We start from the raw sequence: 23,947 nt of genomic DNA on the forward strand, positions 1-23,947 counted from the left end.
TCTGTCACGTTCTCCACTTCATGTCCGGTGTGTATCGTCCCTGTTCACACACATCTGGTGATTCGGGTGGGGCCGGTGCAGGGAGGGTTGGGAAGGCTTGTCAAGCCAGCCAGGAACATCCGAGAAGTGTTTTGACGGGTTCTCCGGGGGCAACAGAGACAGGAGGGAGAAAGGGGGGCAGTGGCAGGGATGGAGAGAGAGGATGGGTTCGAGAAATACTCAGGTTGTAAAATCAAGAGCTGGTCAGTTTTAAGGGAGGATGGCAATATGTTAGCTGGCAAGAAAACGGCAGTTAATTTTAAATCTGGGATTAAATAAGCCTTCGCGTCAATCGCTCAGAATTCTGATACTCCGAAATCTGTCATTTATATTAGAAAAAGAGTTTTCTGTTCTGTTGGTTTGTTTTTCCCTTTTAAAGCAAATTTCCTATCCTAATAACAGCTAGTAATTTGGGGTCAACCTTTAAATGTTGTTGCCCTTCATGTTGGAGAGATGGGGTGGGGAGAAGGGGAGCAGACTTGACTGCTACAAGAATTCGCTGTTTTTTAAAGTCAAGGTTATACAATGTCTAGCAAAGCAACTTTAGACTTAGAAAGTATAGTAGACTTTTATAGTAGACTATAAATGCGTATCCTAACTGGAAATTCTAAGGTGGGTGGGAAAATGGGACAAAAATCTCAGAGTATCCCATTGTCCTACAGCTCTGAGCTTGTGGTTTGTTTTTTGTTTTTTTCCCCAAAGCTTAGAGGAGTTTTAAGTAAATTAGAATGTCAAAGTGAAACAGGCGCTGTATCTTCCTGCAGATTTAGTCCCCAGTTGGGATCCTGTGCCTGGGGCACACGCGGTATCTCCTCTCACTGGGCTGCTTGGTGAAAAAGCGGAGCTCTTTTTGCAGTTTAGTCCTTATTGAGGGGCAGTGGGTTCCTGTTGTTCTTTGTCTCAATTTTTTGTCCTTGAGGCTATTGGTGCCTTTTTAGCAATCTGTTGTGTTTGTTGTTGACTAAGTAGCATATCCACCAAATGAAGTGAAACTCTATCGGACAATTATTATTACAGATTAAATTGCCTGGGGAGTTGAAATTAACAGAAAAGGATGCAATGTGGAGATCAGCTCTGGTTTTCTTTTATTTTTCTAACATTCCACTAGAATGTTAGAAGTTATATAATTCCATACACATCATCACACACCTTTTGATATGAAAAGTGAAAGACTTGATCTTCTTAAGTGACTCAGGAATCATCTCAATATTAAAATTTACACCGTTGTAGACTGTAATACAGAAACAAGCCGCTGTTCGCTTTCTTCTGTTCTGGTGCGAATAAACCTACCAAAAGATTTATACCCTCTGGCTTAACTGAACACCAGATGGCGCTCTTAGTAAATTAAATTTCTCCGAAAAACCGGAGGCAAAGCAAAGCCAAAAGGATATAAGGGAGAAACTTCAACGGGAACAGTAATTGCTACTCACAAAGGGAGAAGATAGATAGGTTAGGATCTCAAGTCCTGAGAGAGGAGGGGACACAGCATGGCCAAGAGTGTGTGCTTGTTCAAACAAACGAGGACCGATCTACAGGGCACCTTAACCTCCCTAGACTTGTTTTCACCTCATGTTCCACTCTGAACCCTAACGAACATACGGCAAAACATGGTACTCCCCAACAGACAGTCTTCCAGACACGGTGGGACCTACACTTTCTACTGCTTTCAAAACCATAGTACTCTTCCTTTGAATGTCTGGCACTTCTTATTTTGTTGTGTATCATAATCTAGGTTAGTCTGAAAGCTTCCTAGGACGTAATGCCCTTTGCCCCTGTATCAGAGGTCCAGGAGAACGAAGGGCAGCTTGCTGTTACGTCCTTGGTGTTAAGTGAATGACATGGCGAGGCACTTCTCAACTTCCATTGTTACCTGCTTTTGCAAAAACATCTGAACGTAACACTGACTCTTCCCCATACTTCCCTGAAGAATCAAAGTGTGTGTATTTTCAAGATAGGATATTCTTAAGACCCAAATCATTCCAGGTTATAAGCATGCCTTGCAAACTAAATATATGAAAATCTGCATCTACATGAAAGAAAACTGGATTTTTTTTTTTAAACAAAAGATTCCTCACAGGATTCCTTTATGTATTTGTATACATTTAAAATAATTCCATAGGTAAGATGCACCCAGACACCTGTTCAGTTGCATTCTTAACATCAGATATTCAAATAGCCACCTCCATAGGACCCCAGAGGGGAGGATGGAGTCCAGCTTCTTGGCATGTCTGTGAGAGCCACCGGTGTTATTTGTAGACTGTTCATTCTCATTGGTATAGCAGGCGTGTATGTGTCCATTCTGCTTTCTGACTCTTTGTGCCTATTTTATTTTGTACTTTGGGCTGCTTTCCTACTTTTTTTTTTTAATGACCTTCATTATATATTCAGTTGAATCTGTTCTTCCTGGGGTACCTCACAATTTAATCTTTTTAATTTTGTCATTTTCAATTTCTCTACTGAGTTACATCAGCTCTTGTTTCACAGCTTCCTGAGGAATCTTTTGGTCCATTTTTGTTCTGAGATTTTGAATTTCGAATTTCAGGTGTTAATTTTTATTCCTGCCAAGTCAAGTCCTGTTGGAGGATATTTAGTTCACACCGAATATTGTTGCAGTTTTCTTCTGCCTTATGGTTGAGGGGAGAATTTTCAGCAGCTATACTTCTCGTTTTTTTTCTTCTTATAGATAGTAGTGTTTGTAGATATTTTCTTCCCTTTTTGGCTCATTTTGAAAGGTATTCTTTTCCTTGACTTGCAGAAACAGTTGGTTCGATGTAGGCAAGGGTGAGGGGTTTCTGATTCAAGAGTGTTTTCTTCTGTCGGAACAGTGAAATACGGTATTTCTCAGAGATGACACTTTTCTTTGTGAGGGGGTAGGGGCTTAGAGTCTCACCTGATTCTGTAATTTTATTTTTGTAAGACCCTTACTTCCTTCTTTCACTTTATCATCAAGCCTCCAGGAGACATCTCCCCCTGTCCCAGACACGGTACCTTCCTCACACAGCCCCCTTCAATCTCATTCAGACTTCCCCTTGATGCTCCAGTGGGCAGCGCTGTGATGCACTGGTGTGAGGTGCCAGTATCCCCATCACTCGTGCTGGGGGCCCTGTTTTTGCCCTGTGTGCTGCCACCGCTAGGCCCCCTGCCCTTGTCCCTTTACCATATAGTTTCCACCTGACTCTGCCTTCATAGGAATTCTGATGCCGGCTCTAGTTTCCCATAAGCTGAACTTTTTTCTGTGTCTCACAGTTATGCGGCAGGTACAGGTTACAGGTGACTTTGTTGGGAAGATAGTGAAAGAGATTCGGATTTAGGCAGCAACTACTATTCCTTGGAAAACCAGAAGCTCAAGGACTCCCCCCTTGAATATGAACACACAAGCAAGAACTATCAGATGTGGGAGGAAAGCTTCTAACCTGACAGACAAAAATTAAAACCAACAGAAAACAATGTTCAATACTGTGTCTATTCAACAGAATAGGTTTTTCTATATTTTAAAAATTCAGAGAACATAAAAGAGAGCTCTTGAAAATTAAAAACGTGAGAGCAGACATGAAACCCTCGCGGGCAGAACTGAAAAAGTCATGTCTCCTCGGAAAAGGACAAAGATGCAGAGGAAGCAGACGACAGCAACTGGCTCAAAGCTGAGGTGCACTGTCTGAATGACGGGGGTTCAGAAAGAGCAGAGAGGATGGAGGGGAGAAACAATTTAAGAAAACGTCCCCGAATGTAGGGCACGAATTTACAGTTCGCATACCTAGCGTATTGGCGGAGAACGGGCACACCGTGAAACGGTGGAGCCCTGGGGACAAAGAATCACTCCGTGAGCTTCCACAGAGGAAAAGCAGATGACGTGTGAAGAATTAGAAACTGGAACGGCTTCAGATTTCTCAGCAACCACACTGCAACTCAGAACCTGGACAATGCCTTCAAAATTCTGAAGGATAATTATTTCCAAGCTAGATTTCTAAACTCAGGCAAGTTACCGATTAAATGTGAGGGTCAAAAAAAAAAAAAAGACATTGGTCTCAGAAAACTGAGCTCCCACATACTCCTTCACAGAACGTGCTGAAGGCCAGGCCCACCAGATTGAGGAAGACATGGGACCCAGGTAATGGGAGACCCAACGGAGAGTGGCGATAGGACCTCCAGAACAATGTGGAAGGACGTCTAGGGAAGACGGCTGTGCGCCAGGCACAAAGGACAACCACTCCAGGTTCTTGCAGGTTAGACGCCACAGGGGAAAACGAAAGATCAAGCGAGACATTAAGAAAAAAGTAAACTGCGGGAAAGTCATCATGGTTTATTCTGCGTCTCACCTTTGAATTAGCACAAATAGCCTTTTTTTTTTTTTCTTTTTTTCCGCCTGTGCCGCGCGGCATGTGGGATCCTAGTTCCCCAACCAGGCATCGAACCCGTGCCCCCTGCAGTGGAAGCGCAGAGTCCTAACCACTGGATCACCAGGGAAGGACCTCCAGGGAAGTCCGAGATAGTCTAACATTAATGTGACCTAAGTTACAATGTAATTATGTAAGGAGATCGGGGAGGTGTGGCAGGGGCAGTGGAGGAGGGCTGGAGAGACCCCTGTATTCTTACCTCCCATGTGGGGAAGTTAGGAGATAAATGTCAAACACTGAAGAATCAAGAATGTAGCGACGCAACTGCATTATTAAGGACTAACCGGGCACGTACTCAAAGAATCACTTAGAAGAGTTGAAATCTTTTCTCAGGGGAAGAACACAAGGGGCCGTTTTCCTTAACAACCCTTACAGAACAAGTTGACTTAGCTACGTGTGCATTTATACCTTTGACTTAGAAAACTGTAAAGGCATTTTATAGAAGAGCATAGAAATATAACAATTTTGGCAGAAAAAGGCCTAATCTCAATGAAAGATCTCATCCAGTAACTCCCTATCCAATAACGTCTACACCACCTGTTCAGAGTGCAGAGGTGATCCATTCGATAAGAGCTTTAGCCGCCTGCAGCTGTGTGGGCTCTCCCTGTCTTATGAACTGGTTTATATTTAAGTGTTTTCTACTTGTAACACTCTTCCCGGCTCATGAGGCCACGCCCTTTATACATATCATTGGTCCAATGGTCCGTCCTTGAGCACTGCCATGTTTCAGGTGAAATTTAATTGCTGGTCAACATCATGAGAAGACTCTGCCTTAAAATCAACAGCAGAATCTGGGGAACGTATTCCTGGCATTAAGATGTCTAAAAACCTATTCTTGAAGCAGTGGAGACTGGGTACTTCTGAAAGTCCATGTACAATTATATTATTAAATATGTGCTATAAATACATAAAATTGCCATCCACAACCAAGAGACAGCTCTCATCCTTGAACCCTGTGCGTCTTGGGAAAAACGTGTTTCACTTAGGTCACACACAACTCTAAGACTGGAGCTACTGTGCTTGTTTTCAGATGAAAAGGGCTCCGAAGGTCACGCAATTAAGTGGCTGAGCCAGAACTAAACAGATTTGTCAATCCTGTCTGGGCTCTTTTTACCACACTACCAAATTTAATTAAGTCTTCATCCCTAACTCATCTGCCCTCTCCTTTAATCCACGCAGGTGTATTTCAGCACAATTGTCCAAATGCCCTAGGATAGGTTGGGATATAACAAAAACACCATACCAAAAAATATTTTAAATAAGAGATAAATGAACATGTACGTTGACCTCATATTGTGAGAGCTCTTCAGTTTCTTGCATACACACATAGGACACCTGTGACGGTCAGCGATAAAACCTAGTGGCCCTTCCTTTTTGCAGCAGAGGGGTGACACAGATATTCTCGACAGTGTAAAACTCCTAGTAAAAGGGCAAGAATCCAAATGTGGAGAATCCAGAGAGAACTCATGGAGCCCGTGGACCCAGTCCAGGTACTCCCAGGATGTCACTGAAATTGTCGGGCTCCCATGTTTACTGTTCTCTCTCTTCCCCCTGTTATCATTTATAAAAGGCAATACCAAACGCTCTGGACTGAACCAGAGACGTGTGATAGAAAAGCACATTATCTGACGGAAGGGCCCATTAAGATAGTCAGTGTATGATAAAGGATTAAAAAAAACAACAGAAGACAGGCGGAAATAAGCATAATTTTTTCAAGAACATTTATACATCTTTTTAATTAGATTAGCTTTACAAGCATCTTGAGAGCTTTTTCATAATGAAATGCCGCTTTTCAAATTACATGACTTTATAGTCTATCTGTAGATGAATCCTCAAATTCTTTGCCTGCTGTTGATAAAGGTCTGTGTTTTACGGCTGGTTAATACGGTGAATAAAAACAGCATTAGAAGCTCTATCTTTAACCAGGATTAAACACATATAGGCCACAAAAAGTTTTAAATTTTGTCTTATATAGAGTCCTGCTTGGTGACAAGTTAACGGTCCCACTAACATGAAATGAACAGATTTTAAATGGATATTAAAGGAATGGCTATCCCGATTTCTCGATCCTTTCACAACAATCTCCAAGAACTTATATAAACTTTTCCAAAAAAAAAAACCAAAAAACCCAAAACTTAAAACCTGTCTGGCGAGCAAAACCCACAGGTAGTAGAATCTGACACTTTGCACAACTGCAGAGGAACACATCTGAATGACACAGGGGCTCCCAGATTAAAAGGCCGTTGCTGTACACCTTCACAGACAAGCCTCCCATCCACATCGTACGATTTCTACTAGACCTAAAAATAACAGCGCTTTTGAGTTGTGGCCTCAGGCAGCGCCCTGCACTGCAGGCCAGTTGGCAAAGACAACTTGCGCTCGGGGAGGGTGGAGGGCAGGGGGCAGAGGCACTTACTGTTGAGACGTTCCGCTGTATTATATGGAACTAGGAGAGGAAGTGGAACGAAACTGCGCACGGGTGAGGAGAAACAACAGTCAACTGTAATTGTCTCCTGCAAGTTCTCCGGAAGTGGGATCACAATACTGAATATTTAATCCCACCCTAAGTCCACACTGTCAGTTCACTAAACAATTTTTTTTTCATGTTTTACATGAACAATAGCAATCTTTTAATAAAAATTACTGAGCTTTCCATAGAAAAGGTCTCTAACTGAGTACAAACTATACAGATGCTAAAACTGTCATAGGTTGAAATATACAGAAATATTTCTGTACACTCACATTATTTTGGCAAAGAAGATCAAGGATAGAGATGGAAAACTGAAGTGGGCAAGGTCTTACACCCATAATTCATGCAAAATACAGATACCACCCTTTGGGCTTTGCTGAAGAGCCTAGGAAACTGAAGTCTAAGACACCCGTCCTAATTCAGGTGTTAAATAACAGAAGTCTGGGAGGCCTTGTGTGATTTTGTAGTATTCCCTCTTTTTTTCCTGAAAAGTAAAAAAGCAAACTCATAAAACATAAAAGTGTCTGTTTTTTTGCTTCGTGTTTTGTGTTTTGAAGCTAAACATCCATCTTTCGGTACTGACGAAGAGCGCTGTGTCTGGGGAGTGCGTCAGCAGTGGTCTGGGGCGTCACTAACGTTAAGTCTGTAACGACACCGTGCAGTCTGGATACACACAGTCTCCCCTTGACGCTACCCAACAGGAACGAGGTTCTGACCTGCTGACCAGATGGGCACAGGAGTAGGAAGAAAACGTAACAGCAAAATCGAAAGTACAATCAACCTGACGGGAAGCAAAAGGAAAAGTCTTAGCAAAGGGGACAGTATCTTCTACATCTATAGGATATATATACCTGAAAGCATAAGAAAGCCCTTTATCTTGGGAACTTGATGCTGAGGATCGCCTCAAGTTCATTTAGTGCCAGTCACTTTAGTTTTTTTTAAATGTAACTTACAAGATAAAACCTTTTTACTGTGTATTTTTTCTTACAAAACATGAACTAAAAGTTATTGGTAGTCAACGGTGATGGTTTTACTGTTATGTTTCACTATTAACAATGTCAGAAAAACAACAGCAGCAATTTTTAAGAGTTCAAATTAGTGTAAGACAGGACTACAAAACAATCTGATTTTTCAGTTGGTGATTAAAGTGCTCCTTTTCTTATTTTAAGTAAAAAGAAAATTAAAGTAATCATTAGTCACTGGCAACAATCATTGTAAGAGGCCTTTTACGGCAAAATTTAATAGTACGAAGAGGTTTACAAAAATAGATTGATGCTATTTTGGGGAATAATACTGTAATTTTTTTCTCAATTCAGTTTTGATAAATTGTACCTGATCATACAAAAATTACTTCAAATTCAAACTTGACTATATAAAAAAGGGAGAGATGAAATGAAGTCAGCTAGATGACAGATCTGGCAAAATATAAGAATGAAAAACTTCTACCTAGGGCACTTATTTCATGTCCGGATGTAAATGCCACTTTCAGCTGATAACTTATATCCCTCCCATCGCAGGTTTGGAGTCAATCATGCAGTACAAAGCCACACAGTCAAGATCTTCGTTTTGATGCAACACAAAAAAGTTGTTTCTGTTTCCTTAAATTGCCAACTGGTGGTCTATTTTCTTTGTCCCATTTATTCGTATTCACAAGTTAACAAATAGCGTCAATAATTACTGTAGATGAAGTGGGGTATTGCTGGATCAAAGGCTCTATAAGACATCTTTACTAATTGAATCAGAAGGTTTATTGAGTTCAACCCTCACACCTTTTTCACCTGCAAGGTAAAAAAAAAAAAAAAGAATTCATTCATTCAGTAAGCACCACAGAGCTTCTGTTACTGCTTCCCACTGAGTCCCTAACAGTATGCACAGTGTTTCAGCTTTGCAAACACACATCATCTGAAAATGATCACGCTTGCACTTCCGAAAGCTACCCTCAGGACTGTACTACGAGGCACGCACAGACGCTGAACTAGTAAACGCTCACAGGGAAAAGTCCTCCTCTACACAGAGAGAACGATTTTTGTCTCCTTTTATTCGAAAAGCAACTCGAAGTGCTGTAAGAGCAGTGTGTCCAGCATCACCGAAGGCGCACTGCTAGGCTTCTGGCACAAATAGTGACTTTAAAAATGCACAGAAAATGCGCGAACATTCGACTTCTATAGTTTTATAAAAGGCTGATGCAGGATTATCAACGGGCTCATAAAAATCCAGCTAGTTAAATCAGTAATATGAACGAACTTGAGCAGGTGTGTGGAGATACAAGGTAGGGTTAAAGACAAGACAGGTCAGTGGTCCATCTGATGGAGACCTCAGACCCAACTGCTCCAGGAGACACTCCGTAACTGGGGGTGACCTATGGACGCCACTGGCAGACACGGACTCCACGTGCCTGTCTGCTTTACTGACTTCAGCATCTCAATTCATCTCCTTTGTATTAATTTTCTTCATGTCCACATTTAACATGGAAGACCTGGAGTACTCTTCAGAGCATGTACATCTAAAAAGGAAAGGATATTATTACCTTTCCTCTGCGGGGAGAATGAGAGGAAGCCAGCCTGTGACTGAAAAGGATTATCACAGAAAAACTCAGCTTGTACTCAAATGATTTTCCCAGACTTCTTTGTCTCAAACTTTCCTCATCTTTGGGCAATTCTGATGGTTCAAGATAACAATGAAGATGACTTAAGAGCAGTCCTCTTAAATAGGGGAATTAAGAATCTGCCGGAAACAAGGAGCGAGTCTTCTGGCTCGTGGAAAGCGCTGCCTGGCTGCGGGGTCTCTTCCTTCCGGTGTACCCTGGCCCCGAATGTTTACCTGTTAGATATTTTACTTTAGCTCGTGCTCTCTCATCTGCATCAAAATACCAAACAGTTATTGCGTACCTAAAAGAAAATTCAGAATAGCGTAAGAATGATCACACTGGGGAAAACAAAGCATATGCTGTTGCAAAGGTCTACTAAAGCTTGCAATGCCAAAACAGTGCCTAACTTGGGGGTGACATCGGATGATAAGGGAGCACAGTGACAACCCACTTACTTATTAATCAGCCGTCCCAATGCTCAGGAGTATCGCAGAGAACCAGGAGGAGCTACAATTTATGTGGCAGAGTTGATGAGTTTTTATGACTTTCTTAATACCTACTTAACCTACTTGATTATCTGTTTTGCAAGCCCACAGCAGATCAGAAACAGACAACAAGAAGGTAAGAGTGGCTGTTACAGAAAAAGCACACTATCAATAGCACAAGTTCTAGAAGAAAAGAAGAGAAACAGAGAAGGACTCAAGGCCAGGGGCCCTGTAGAGCAAGGGAGGGCTGACAGTCTCCACCACTTCTGAGGACATCAATACACACATACCGGCAAAAAATCGTGATGGGGGTTTACAATTTTACAACCTGGAGTCATCCAGAAAGTTAAATTATGCTAAGCATTTTTTAGGATTTTTATCAAAGCAGTTATACTATGTTTTGTTTCATTTTTCTGAAAATTTCATCACTCACTTGGAATATCTCATTTCACAAATAATGAAGAATCTCTGGTTTATTAAATACCACAAGGCACTCAGTTACAGCTTTTGGTACCAATAACGTGGAAAATGTGCACACACCACAGGAAGTGAAAGCATGCTACAAATGATCAGCTCCTGAGTAGAACGTAGCAATCGGTCAGAGTGTCCTGCGGCTTCTGGCCAGTGTTCGCTGGGGGGAAAGCAACACTGACTGATCAAATGAAGAGCCAGCAAACGTGACAGAACTAAATCCTGTAACACATCGGAAGCAACGAGTCAAAGGCAGAGTAGAGTCGGAGTCTGGGAGTCTGGGCAGCGGGGGAGGCCAAAGGCCCAGGCCACTCAGCTGGAAAGGGACAGAGCTGAGCTCGAGGTCTGGCCTCCCGGCTTCCAGAGCTCCAGCCCCTCTCCTACCACGCAGCCTCTTCTATCCTTGTCAGGTGGCCGTGGCAATAGGGAAGGTGCACAGACAAACACTTTCCTGTGTCTTCTGCACCTGCCCTAAACTTCTAGTTACTTAGTCATCAGAGTTCTCATACCTGCCCCAAGGCCTTCCCAGAAGACAGCTGTAAAGTACCAGGCGTCGCCCTGCTTCTCCTGCCCTATCCCCTCACCCATCTGTCTAGAGGCTCCTCCTCCCCACGGCCACCTCTGCTGGACTTCCACAGCCTCGCCCTTCGCTCCCGGCCTTTGCCGACGCTGCCCTACTCCCCGCTCCTCCTCACTCCAGGCCCAGTGGCGACACTGGACCCATCGATTCCAATCCAACAGCCCCGTCTCCCTCCTCCAAACCCCTGGAGCACTCCATAATCGTCTGGCATCTATTTACCACCTAAAATGTTGGTTCTATCTTCATCTAGAAAGGCTACAACCACACCGTATTCGAGATTCCATAAAAAGGAAGGTCTGTGAAGCGGTTTCTGGGGCAGAGACGGGCACTGGGGGGAACGAGAGGCGAGACGGGGATTCAGGACGGCGCGCCGTGGGATGTGACGGCACCCCGGCCTCCACCCAGGGACTCTCTTGGCCGCTAGCCACCCTGCTCAGCCAGCACTCACTACGATGCATCAGGGCTGAGGCAACACGGCTCGGAGAGACGCAAGAAGGAGGGACAGGTGACAGAGTCTTCAGAGTCTGAACCGCATCAAATGCTGGCCCGTCTCTGACATCATTATCAAGAGGCAGCTCTTCTCCCTGCGTACCCAAGGGATCTCGGCAACTGCATGCCGGTGATTCACTACTGTAATGTTCAAAGTCCCTTCTATAATGAAAAATAGGTATTTAAAGAGTAGCACTTTTTTTCCCCAAATATTCATTTTGGTAACAATGTCTGTAACATCTTCCATTTTAATAGTCTAAACATTTTAATTGGGTCATGGTAAATGGTAAATGAAATGTTTTTAAGAATACATGAAACGTAATAGGTTTAGAAAACTAAACTTGGTAGGAAGAGAGTGTAACGTAGAAAATAATGCGGAGAAGCGTGTAACAAGCCTGACAGATGCTTACTGTTAAAGCTGAAGGGTGATTTTTCCAACATTAACTCCCAAATACCTCTTCTCTACTTGTCTTTGCTCTACTCTTCTTCCTCTGTATGTCTCCTCTCTGGTTATGTGTTTTTCTTTTCTGTATCATTTTTCTACGTCATCCCTCTGCCCCCCACCCCTGACGGACCACCTTTAACAAAGCTGCCCTTTCCCTTCTCTATCTAATCTTTATTTCCCACGTGAATACTCTCACCAGATCCGAGAACGGATAGTAGTTAAGAGATGCACAAAACAAGGAAACAGGGCTGGGAAGACGGGAGCCCCGTGCTTCCCTGTCTGACCCCAGACAAGGAGAGGCTGTGCAAAGAGACTCACAAGCATTTGGTACCAACTGTGAATCAATCTTATAGAATTATTCAAATTAAACAGTTACGACCGAGGCCCTATGATAAAGGCAAGTGAAGAACAGGAAAATACGCATTAGAAAATGTTCACGTTTATCCTAGCTACCCCCTCCTACCCTACCATGCTCTTTACCAATTCTTTCTTAAAGGGAGGACTACTACCTTGTAGCGTATGCTGGTTGTACTTCATGAGGGTTGCGACGGTCGGACCAGAAAAACAGCAGTCTATCAAACCTGGGTTCAATGTCAGCAAACTGGGCCTTGCCTTCTGGGAAAATTCGAAGTATACCTCCACTTACCTAGGAAAAGGGCCAAATATGTAAGCATGAGTGACCAAGAATGCTACAAAATTAAATTTAGGGGGGAAAAAGACCGATTCAGGATATCAGAAGTCTTAAATCGATTATTCACAAATATATCTCGGTTAACGAGGTTGGAAGGTGAGCTGAGATTTCAAGTACATGCACCAATACAAGGAAACATTCATTCCTTCTTTTAGGGAATTTTGTAAATACTTGATGAGACAGATGTATATGATCTGAACTCAAAAGTCTTAAAATGACACTTGAAAGCCTGAAAAACTAGTAAGCATTTCTTATTTATGTATGGTGATGATTTGCTTAACCTACTCTTAAAAATGTATCCATATCTAGTCATCTTGACTAAATTACTGCAAATGGTTTAAGTATGTCAAAGAACTAGCTCTCTGCCCTTAATTGGGCAGTCACAAATCTAATGCCTTTCAAGGAATTCACTAAATCAGTAGAAAGTGTCATTTGTCATCAGCGCTGCAGTCATTATTAGAAACTGTAGCTCTCCCTCCCCAGACTGGGCCTGACACATCGATGACTCCCTGCCTGTACAACTGGACTCCCCTCACAAAGGATCATTACTATTTACCCCAGCAAATATCCTTCTCTGTTTGGGACCAGACGGACTCACCTATTCACTCCGATACTGACTGGGTGTCTATTGTTCTGGGACCTGTCCTGGGCCCTGGGTGCAGAGTAGGAAATAATTCAGGCAGATGTTGTCCTTGTGGTAATTATAATCTGGGGGGCGGGGGGAGTAAAGCGAGGTAAACCCCACCCAAGTGAGTAGCTCTTCACCCTTGGAGAACTAAACTCCTAACAGGTAGACTCTTAAATTGAAAGGCACATTGATACTTGATCAGGACACCACGGAGGCTGAGGCTATTCCTCGGTTCCATGACAGCCAGAGAAGCTGTTTACAGGCTCACTGTCAAGTAAGGTAGATTCAAGCTACTCGGCTCCCTTGCCTTCCTTCCTCAGGTTCCAGCGTTGTTCCGAGCAACTCCCAAAGCACTCATGCAGACATCTACAAGAGCTCTAGACTGTGACCGAGAACATGCTGAAAATGTTCAGAGACACGTAGTTGAAGCGTCCGGTCTTCCTCTGGGAAACGTTCCCTGATCACTGAATTAGGCGGCCTCCCACGTGTTCCCACAGCGATCTGTCCTGCACTTGGCAAAGCCAACTGTTAATCGTCCGTCTACTGACCTGTACCCTCCACTGCAGCCCAAGCTCTGGAAGGGACAGTTCTATTTCTGCTGTTTCCAGCACCCAGAACAACTTCTGCCACAGTGTACATATTCAGTGCAATCTTGCAGTGAAAGTTTTCAGTTTTACATATAAAAATACTGAAGACTTTTTCTGCTTATATGCTAATTTAAAAACAATGTATTAATGACCTTGGACAGGTCATATAAAAATTAAAAGATCAGCCTAGAAAGAACCTAGATTCTAACAAAATGTAGAATTTAAGAGTTGATCAAACATATTCCTAGTTTTCTAGATACTCACAAAATCAGAAAAAAAATTTAAGTTTTAACCAAATTTATAGCAATTTGTTTTGTGCGTTGGGCTCGAGGTGAATTACCAAATTTATGTCTCTATTTCAAACTTTAAAAGCTGTAACAAAAAAACATGTTTGTTGACATAATGCCTCAAAATATACTTAACAGTAAAACTTACCTCTACTTTGAACTTGCAGTAGGACAGAGGAAATTCTTTTTTTCCCAGAAAAGTAACATTTTTTACTTTTAACTACTTGTCACACTTCTGTAATACTTTCTATTCTTGCATTTGTTATGTTACTTGATCTTTTTTTTAATTCTAAACTTTATTCATTTTATTGAGGTATAGTTGATTTACAATATTGTGTTAGTTTTGGATGTACAGCAGTGATTCGGTTATACATATATGTGTGCATATCTATATTTTTTAAAAAATTCTTGTCAATTATAGTTTATTACAAGATATTGGATACGGTTCCCTGTGCTATATAGTAAATCCTTGTTTACCTATTTTATATATAGTAGTGTGCATCTGTTAATCCCATACTCCCAATTTATCCCTCCCCCCTTTCCCCTTTGGTAACCATAAGTTTGTTTTCTATGTCTGAGTCTATTTTGTAAATAAGTTCATTTGTAATATTTTTTAGATTCTACGTATAAGTGATATCATATATTTGTCTTTGTCTGACTTACTTCACTTAGCATGATAATCTCTAAGTTCATCCGTGTTGCTGCAAATGGCATTATTTTGTTCTTTTTTGTACCTGAGTAGTATTCCATTGTATATATGTACCGCATCTTCTTTATCCATTCCTCTGTTGATAGACCCTTAGGTTGCTTCCATGTCTTGGCTATTGTAAATAGTGCTGCTATGAACACTGGGGTGTATGTATCTTTTTGAATTAGAGCTTTCGTCTTTTCCAGATATATGCCCAGGAGTGGGATTGCTGGATCATATGGTAACTCTTTTTAGTTTTTTAAGGAACCTCCATACTGTTCTCCATAGTGGCTGCACCAATTTACATTCCCACCAACAATGCAAGAGGGTTCCCTTTTCTCCACACCCTCTCCAGCATTTATTATTTGTAGACTTTTTGATGATGGCCATTCTGACCGGTGTGAGGTGATACCTCATTGTACTTTTGATTTGCATTTCTCTAATAATTAGTAATGCTGAGCATCTTTTCATGTGTCTGTTGGCCATCTGCATGTCTTCTTCGGAGAAATGTCTACTTAGGTCTTCTGCCATTTTCTGATTGGGTTGTTTGTTTGTTTTGTTATTGAATTGTGTGAGCTGTTTGTATATTCTGGAAATTAAGCCTTTGTCAGTCGCACTGTTTGCAAATATTTTCTCCCAGTGCATAGGTTGTCTTTTCTTTTTGTTTATGGTTTCCCTTGCTGTGCAAAAGCTTATGTTTGATTAGGTCCCATTTGTTTATTTTTGCTTTTGTTTCTATTGCCTTGGGAGACTGACCTAAGAAAAACATTGGTACAATTTATGTCAGAGGATGTTTTGCCTGTGTTCTCTTCTAGGAGTTTTATGTTGTCATGTCTTATATTTAAGTCTTTAAGCCATTTTGAGTCTATTTTTGTGCATGATGTGAAGGTGTGTTCTAACTTCACTGATTTACATGCGGCTGTCCAACTTTCCCAGCACCACGTGCTGATGAGACTGTCTTTTCTCCACTGTATATTCTTGCCTGCTCTGTCAAAGATTAATTGACCGTAGGTGTGTGGGTTTGTTTCTGGGCTCTCTATTCTGTCCCACCGATCCATATGTCTGTTTCCGTGCCAACACCCCGCTGTTTTGATTACTGTAGCTTTGGAGTATAGTCCGAAGTCTGGGAGGGCTGTGCCTCCAGCTTTGTTCTTTTTCCTCAGGATCGCTTTGGCAATTCTGGTTTTTTGTGATTCTATATAAATTTTAGGATTATCTGTTCTAGTTATGTGAAAAATGTCATGGCTAATCTGATGGGGATTTCATTAAATCTGTAGACTGCTTTGAGTTATATGGCCATATTTTAACTATATTAATTCTTCCAATCCAAAAGCATGGACTATCTTCCCTTTTCCTTGCATCATCTTTGATTTCCTTTATCAGTGTCTTATAGTTCTCAGCATATAAGTCCTTCACCTCCTTGGTTAGATTTATTCCTAGATATATTCTTTTTATGATGTGATTTTAAACAGAATTTTTTTTACTTTCTCTTTCTGATATTTCATTGTTAGTGTAAAGAAATGCAACAGATTTCTGTATATTAATCTTGTATCCTGCTACCTTGCTGAATTCATTTATCAGTTCTAACAGTTTCTGTGTGGAATCTTTAGGGTTTTCTACATAGAGTATCAAGGACAGAGGAAATTCTTCTTTTTTTTTTTTTTTAAAGATTTATTTATTGATTGATTACTATGTTGGGTCTTCGTTTCTGTGCGAGGGCTTTCTCTAGTTGCGGCAAGCGGGGGCCACTCTTCATCGCGGTGCGCGGGCCTCTCACTGTTGCGGCCTCTCTTGTTGCGGAGCACAGGCTCCAGACGCGCAGGCTCAGTAGCTGTGGCTCACGGGCCTAGCCGCTCCGCGGCATGTGGGATCTTCCTAGACCAGGACTCAAACCCGTGTCCCCTGCATTGGCAGGCAGACTCTCAACCACTGCGCCACCAGGGAAGCCCAAGGACAGAGGAAATTCTTTAAATCAGTATGATATAGAAAGATTACTGGATCACTGTGAGCATATTCTAAGTTTTAGGATTTGCTTTTAGAACAGGACTAAGTTTTTCACATTTAAGACCTGGTGATTTCCATTTGTGTGTGTATGCGTGTGGTGGAAGAAGGTGTTTTAAAGGTTATTTGATTTTTTAAAAATTACCTTGGCTACACAAGTGTGTTCACTCTGAAAATCCACTGGGCTATACATTATGTTCACTTTTCTATCTAAATATTTTGCTTCAGTACATGTAAATAAAAAGAGATTTTTTAAAAAAAAATCAACGAAAAATTAGTTTATACAACCTCCAGTGCAATAATACATGACACACTTCTAAAGTTTAAATCATTTAAACTTAAGTGAAACTCAGGCTGATGTTAAGGGAATAAATATTTGCAACACGAGAAATTGGATGCGCTGTACATTCTAACTGGTTTTACAGGGTTTTTCAGTACCGATAAACTTCTAGTTTTTCATAATCCGGGGACGAAGAAATCCTGCCTCCAATAACCCATAGCCCAGGGCCAGACAACACCTCTGCAACAATGCAAAGCACGAAATGCAGGCGCTAAAGAGCAAATAACTCTTCATAATCATAACACATAATCTCCCGCAAAAGTCATGATAAAACAAACATTCTCGGAAGTGTTTTTATAAAAACTATTAGAAGGGATATTACTTTAATAGAAGATACTTCTGGAAAAGTTAAATTTTGGATATGAATGTTTCAACATCCGAAGTAAGGGAAATCTACTTTTTGAGTTCTATTAGGATCTGTTTCATGTTAACAAAGATCCACTCCTAACACCTGAGTGAAACACATCTAAGGAGAAATGTTTAACTGTTCCACGTTTTAAAGACAGTCTCACCTATGAGGAGTATGAATCTTAACACTACCTGTGAGGAAAAAATACCTGTAAGAAAAAAAAAAAAAAGCTCAATGAGGTGGCATACCTTGGCATCCCAGTCTTTATTAAGATAATATATACATGTCACACATCTCCCGTCTCCGTTTGGATTATCGACATGACGCACGTAGCCCGTTCCGTTGCCTGGGTAACAAGCAACCATGGCCTGCAATAATAATAATAACAATAATAAAGTAACAAGTCCGCGTATGAATAAAAAGGGAAAACCGCTCACAGCAAAGATCTCTGACTTCTGGCTACTCTGACTTACACTTAAATTCTTTCTCTAATAAAAATCATGTTTGTAGATAGAAGAGGGAAAAATCTTCTATGTTGACATGAATAAAAAACACAGGGTAGGCTGGTGAACAATGCAAAGTGTGGTGAATTCTGCCTCACAGCAATGGGAAAAGCTAACGTGGAAGGATCGGAAAGCCCGCAGGACCCTCTTTCGTGATCGTTACTCATGCCGCTCATCAGGATCAGGTGGGCTTTGTCCTGCTCCGTGAGAGATGGCCACCCTCCCCGAGCTCGCCACAGAACACCCGCGTTACCGTCCGACAGCCACACACCTCCTCTGATACCGTCTCTGAGGGGTACCAATTTGGACAGGCACAATTTAGAAGGTCAACTCCAAACGCTAACTCATTTAACGTCAGTGATTTTTAAAAAAAGGCTAAATGACAAATTAGCATGTGACAAACCCCTCTTCGAATCAGAAAGTCATTTTTTCACTCAGATTATAACAAGATGTAGTTCAGAAGACTGTTGGGTTTAAGTATGAAGGCGTAAGAGAGGCCCAAAATAAAAAGCACCAAATAACTTGCATGTCCTAGAAATGCAGTACATTATAATCAACTGAAATTAGTAAGGGTAATTTTTTTTTCAAATCTCAGGAATTACAAAGAAAACAAAAACAAAGATGTTCAAGATTACTAGTTATTCTTAAAATTCTTTATTTCTCTAATTTCTCCACGTGTTAAAGTTAATGGATCAGTATTAATATCAATGAATTAGTATAAAGTCACCAAACAGTAATTAAATTACGTCATTATTTAAAATAAATGGCAAATGCTAATTTTTAAAATTCCTAAGTGAACAAATAACTCTGTTCTATCTCTGAGGGACTAGAAAGCATTTTAAACCTGAATGCTTAAAAAAAATATCACATTTTCATAGACACCTGGACCTACTGCTCTTTACCAGAAGAAGAATTTTTGGTGAAGATTACTTATGTCTCTATTTTTCATAATTCTGGACAGACTTTAAATCCCTCTTCTTGTGACCTGAGGTTGTAATAAGAGGGAGAATGACATGCTTCTTGCATTTAATAACGCTCAATAAAAGATAAACCCGATTTCCCTGTCATTAGCTGCAAAGGAAAGGCATATGTAGCAGACCTTGAACAGTAACTATAAAAAGGTACTAATTTAATAATGCAATTAATCCATATATGATTAATTGAGACAATTATGGTAAATTCCTTGATACATTCTTATCAACAAAAAAGAAGGGAAAAAAAAAAAAAAAAAAAGAAAAATCAACCTGAACTCTTCCCTAAGGAGTTCTCATTTCGAGAAAGTTTACTCAGGCCTCCCTCCAACTACCTGGTTTGTAACCTCAGCATTTCTCGTGTAAGAACAAATGGGAAAATCTTTCTTTGATCATCCACACCATCCCACCCCATCCCATCCCTGCATTTAACAAACACCTCTTGAGCACCTACTATGTAGATGAAAGGCCCTGGGGCTAAAATGATGAACAAGGTCTCTTGCTTTCATTGATTATGGCACTCAGCATAGTGGGGTAAATAATCAACAAACAAATAGATATATAACGTGATGTTAGGTAGCGATGATTTTCTTCGTATCTTATGAGAAGACAACACGTTATTGACTGGGGGATTTTTGCAGAAACTAACGTCTGTGGCGTTAATACATCTCCGGTCAATAACGTGTTAAGTTGAAGGATACAGAAAATGACAGAACGACACTCTGGAACACTGGCCAGGGAGGACCGCTCTGAGGGGCTAACACTGAGCAGAGCCGAAAGGAAGGGAGTGGCGAGTCGTGTGTCCGTGTGCGGGGTGAGCACGTCCAGCAGAGGGACCACGAGCACAGAGGCAGAAGTGGCGGGGCAGGCGGAGAACAGCAGCAGGACCGCTGCAGGAAAAGGAGCGCGGGCAAAGGACGGTCAGAGGGGGTCCAGCAGGCCGTGGTGAGGACTCTGGGTACTGCTCTAAAAGTGACAGGAGGCCGACGGAGCAGACATCTGATTAGTGTCTGAAGAAGGTCACTTTAGATTCTGTATGAATAAAAAATAACAACTGCAATAACCTCAATAGCACCCACTACCTAACATTCACTGGACGTTTACTATTTGCCAAGCATTACTCTAAGTAATTTATGTATAATAACTTATCTGACACAACTGTATGAGGTAACTAGTACCATCCTCCTCCTCTTCATTTAACTGTTAAGGAAACTGAGGCCCAGAAAGGTTAATTAATGTTCTTAATGCCATATGACAGTAGACCCAGGTATGAATGCGGGCAGTCTGGTTTCAGAACCCGTGTAACTGACCACTGTACTAGACTGTGGTGTGTGTGCTGGGGGACTGCGGAGGGAGAGTGAAAAAAGAAGACTGCTAATTGGCTACCGCAGTTTGTTTCTAGGAGAAAAACAAAAAAGAGGCTGACCAGGGTGGCAAGGTGGGATGTATCCTGAAGGCAGAAAACCAACATGATGTGCTCAGGGGCTGGAAGCGGAGAGTAGGAAAGAGTCAAGGGTGACTGCAGGTTTCAGCCTGTGTAACTGAGTGAATGGAGCTAACTATTTACCAAGATGGAAGCACTAGGTGAAAGAGTGGTTTTAGTAACATGCACAGGGTAGGAAAGGAGTTTCTCAGCAACAGTCACGATGAGCCAGACATCCCAGAGTAGAACAGAATTGAAGACACCAGAATTATGCCTCAAAACGGGATCTGTTTGTGTCAGTCACTTCTACTCCGCTTTCCTTAGGGTTACTGGAGGTACCTGGGGGTGGCCACTCTGGTGGCGGGGGGTCCAGTGAAATGAGAAGAGGCCAAACATTTGTTTGGTCTTGCCCCAGCCTTCAACTAGGGGCAGCACTTATCTGTGTCCTTTGAATTCCAAGTGAGACTTTTGGAAAAAATAAAAGATGCAATAAAAGCTTTAAACAATTGTATTAATTAAATTTTGTAATCCCTGATATAGCTCACTCACGCCCACCTAAATGTATTATCTGAGGTGCCATTACCACTTTAGCCTGGTCTGCTGTTCCCTAGATCCCTTTAGCTCTGCTCTGGTGGCAGGGACGCCACCAAATGTAGAGAAAGGAAGGAAGGAGAAGGGGATCAGTGATACACAAGGCCTGCATTTCATCTGCCAGCTTGACCTGTCAATACCAGCCGCAGGAAAGGCAGCAGTACATTAGTACAACTGTAAAAGGATAAAATGCAAAACACCAGCGTAACCCAGCGAACTAGACGGCCTCTCAATAATTACAGCTAACTGCGGGTGGCTATAAAATAAGAGGGATGCGTAAATGAGAAGGAAGCAAGGCGATCCTGATCCCAGAACACAGACAAGCCCTTCCGTGCCTGTAACTAGAGACTCTTAAGAGGAAAAGGGAGAGACAAGCATACCCAGAAAAAGCAGATCGTCATGGAAAACCTGAGACCCAAAAGAGCCAAACTCCTAGAGGTTCCGGGGAAAGATAAATTTTGTAGGAAACATGCAAAGATTTGGAAGGGTCATAAATTCATTCAAGTATCTGTGTGGCCTAAAAATGACAGTGAAACTGCACTTAGCCATTCATGTGTGTCCTGAGACTCCTCCCCATTTGGATTCTAGAAAACATAAAAAGGTATTTCTGTAACATCTCATGAGATCTGGAAGCTGTTATATTTAAAGTAAGTATTCATATTTAAATAAAGTTATCCTTAGCTATGGTTTGGATTATCAAAATTTAAAGTTCCTTAAATGTAACATAGTGCTTCCAGGTTTGAAATAATATTTATGCTTTATGTCTTAACTGGTAATTTTGTTTTCCTGCTATATATATATATTTTTTAATTTTTTAAAAAATTTATTTATTTTATTTATTTTTGGCTGCGTTGGATCTTCGCTGCGGCGTGTGGGCTCCTCATTGTTATGGCTTCTGTTGTTGTGGAGCATGGGCTCTAGGCATGCGGGCTTCATTAGTTGTGGCTCGTGGGCTCAGTAGTTGTGGCTCGTGGGCTCTAGAGAGCAGCCTCAGTAGCTGTGGCGCTCTGGGTTAGCTGCTCCACAGCATGTGGGATCTTCCCGGACCAGGGATCGAACCTGTGTTCCCTGCCTGGCAGTCAGATTCTTAACCACTGCGCCACAAGGGAAGCCCTTCTTGGTATATTTTATATATATTTGTGTAAAAAAGACTCTTGATATTACTGTTCTTGTTTTAATACGCAGATTCTTATTCACAATACTTTTAATAAATTCAATGTATTTTCTCTTAATCTCTTGATAAAGCAACTAGTAACAACTCATTCTACACCTGATTTTACCTGCTTGAGCACGTTATTAGTCTAGAAGTCATTAGCAGTATTAAAAAATATTTATGGAATACCTACCATATCACACTACAAAAAGGGTCAGTGTGATAACTATCTGAAAGGACTTAACTGGAAAGAAAGAAAACACCAGGCACTTACAAATCAACTGATAAAACTGAGTAGTGCAAATAATAAACAGAAAAAGAATTCTGAAAAAAAGGAATTATTCATGTGGGATAAAATAAAGGGACAAGGCTCTGAGCTACACATGACCCCAGCTTATCTTTAAAGGACAGATGTGGTTTGTAAAGGTGAAGGGATAAAAAGCAAACAGTATAAGCATGACAAACATGGGAAACAGCTGAGGGGACAGTGGGGTATTTTTATAACGGTCTGCTCTGTCACTTAATTACTTAAGTAGTAAAGTTAATTTGGTAAAAATAGGATGAAATCTTGACAATTCAGCAGACGAAGAAGGACATAAAAGGTAAGCAGCAGTGAGCCACTGTGGTCCTTGGGGGGCGATGGCCACAACAAAAGCTTTTAAGAAGGCAGCTTCCCTATTCTGGGATTTATATGAAAGATTATTGTAAGATAATGAACACTGCTATGGTCTGAATGCTTGTGTCCCTTCCTAAATTCACATGTTGAAATTCTAACCCCCAAAGACTTAGGAGGTGGGACCTTTGGGAGGTGCTGAGGTCACAAACGGGAAGCCCTCATGAATGGATTAGTGCTCTTACAGAGGGGCTCTGGAGGTAACCCTGCCCCTTCCCCCACGTGAGGACACAACCAGAAGTCGCTGGCTACGAACCAGTAAAGGGCCCTCACCAGACAGTGACCAGCATGGTCGCCTTGATTTCGACTTTCCAGCCCCTAGGGCTGTGAGCAATACATTTCTGTGTTCATAAGCTACCCAGTCTGTGGTATTTTGTTATAGCAGCCCAAATGGACTAAGACACACCTATAAAGGATAAAATTATTCCAAGAGATTTACACTGTATGTACTGGTCCTAAGGATAAGGAAAGGCATTAAAGTCTACAAAGAAAAATTGAAATATCTCTATCCCTAGAGATTTGTTGGGGACTGGAGTGATACTCCCTGGTTATCCTTCTGTCCTCTCTGAGGAGTAGCAGACACGACCTCACACTCCTATAAGGGTTGGGTTGGAAGACAGTGGAAGAGTCTAGACATTAGCCTGAAAAAGAAGCAATGCAATTGCCTACTATATCATTCTGAGGTACATTCCTAATCTGACATCTCTTTGAGACACCAACTTTAAATATTTCAGTTTCCCATTAGGAAAAGTCTATTTAAACATAAGCAAAACAATTAAATACTATTTTTTCTTTTGATATGAAAATATACATGATTGAGGGCGTTCTTAAGATAGGAAACACCATAAATTTGTTTTTTTACTCTAAGAATAAAAGGAAGGAAGAGGCTTGCGATACCTCTTTGGAATCTGAAGACATTTATTTCTGGCATTGGAAGGCTTGTATTCAATATGAAGTTGAACCAGGAAACTTTTTTCCTTTTTCCTTTTTGAACTGAATGATTTTAAAACATTGATTCAAAGCTAAGAAAAGTGAAATTTTACAGGCTATCAAAGTACTACATTTACCCTGAATGAGGGGAGAAGCTTTACTATCTGAAAAT

The 23,947-nt window shown here is 41.3% G+C and overlaps 1 protein-coding gene across 7 annotated transcripts in view; it reads right to left on the reverse strand.

Moving 5' to 3' along the window:
* Nucleotides 1-23,947, reverse strand: part of EGLN1 (egl-9 family hypoxia inducible factor 1) — a 71,413-nt gene that overhangs the window by 7,158 nt on the left and 40,308 nt on the right. The window contains exons 2-6 of one of the 7 annotated variants that reach the window (XR_009498037.1): nucleotides 17,780-17,899; nucleotides 12,470-12,606; nucleotides 9,724-9,791; nucleotides 8,350-8,681; nucleotides 6,141-7,684 (exon numbers count right to left, since the gene is read on the reverse strand). The exons of 1 other annotated variant lie outside the window; for it this stretch is intronic. Coding sequence is in view for 5 of the 6 variants with exons in the window: in XM_059900461.1 (XP_059756444.1) it covers nucleotides 8,617-8,681; nucleotides 9,724-9,791; nucleotides 12,470-12,606; nucleotides 17,780-17,899 (390 nt within the window). In the remaining variant the exon portion in view is untranslated. Of the gene's footprint in view, nucleotides 1-6,140; nucleotides 8,682-9,723; nucleotides 9,792-10,515; nucleotides 10,607-12,469; nucleotides 12,607-17,779; nucleotides 17,900-23,947 lie in introns of those variants that run through there. 5 more of the 7 variants (XM_059900462.1, XM_059900461.1, XM_059900465.1 and 2 more) reach the window with 5 other exon arrangements.

Source organism: Balaenoptera ricei, chromosome 16 (genome assembly GCF_028023285.1).
Source record: "Balaenoptera ricei isolate mBalRic1 chromosome 16, mBalRic1.hap2, whole genome shotgun sequence".
Lineage (NCBI taxonomy): Eukaryota > Metazoa > Chordata > Mammalia > Artiodactyla > Balaenopteridae > Balaenoptera > Balaenoptera ricei.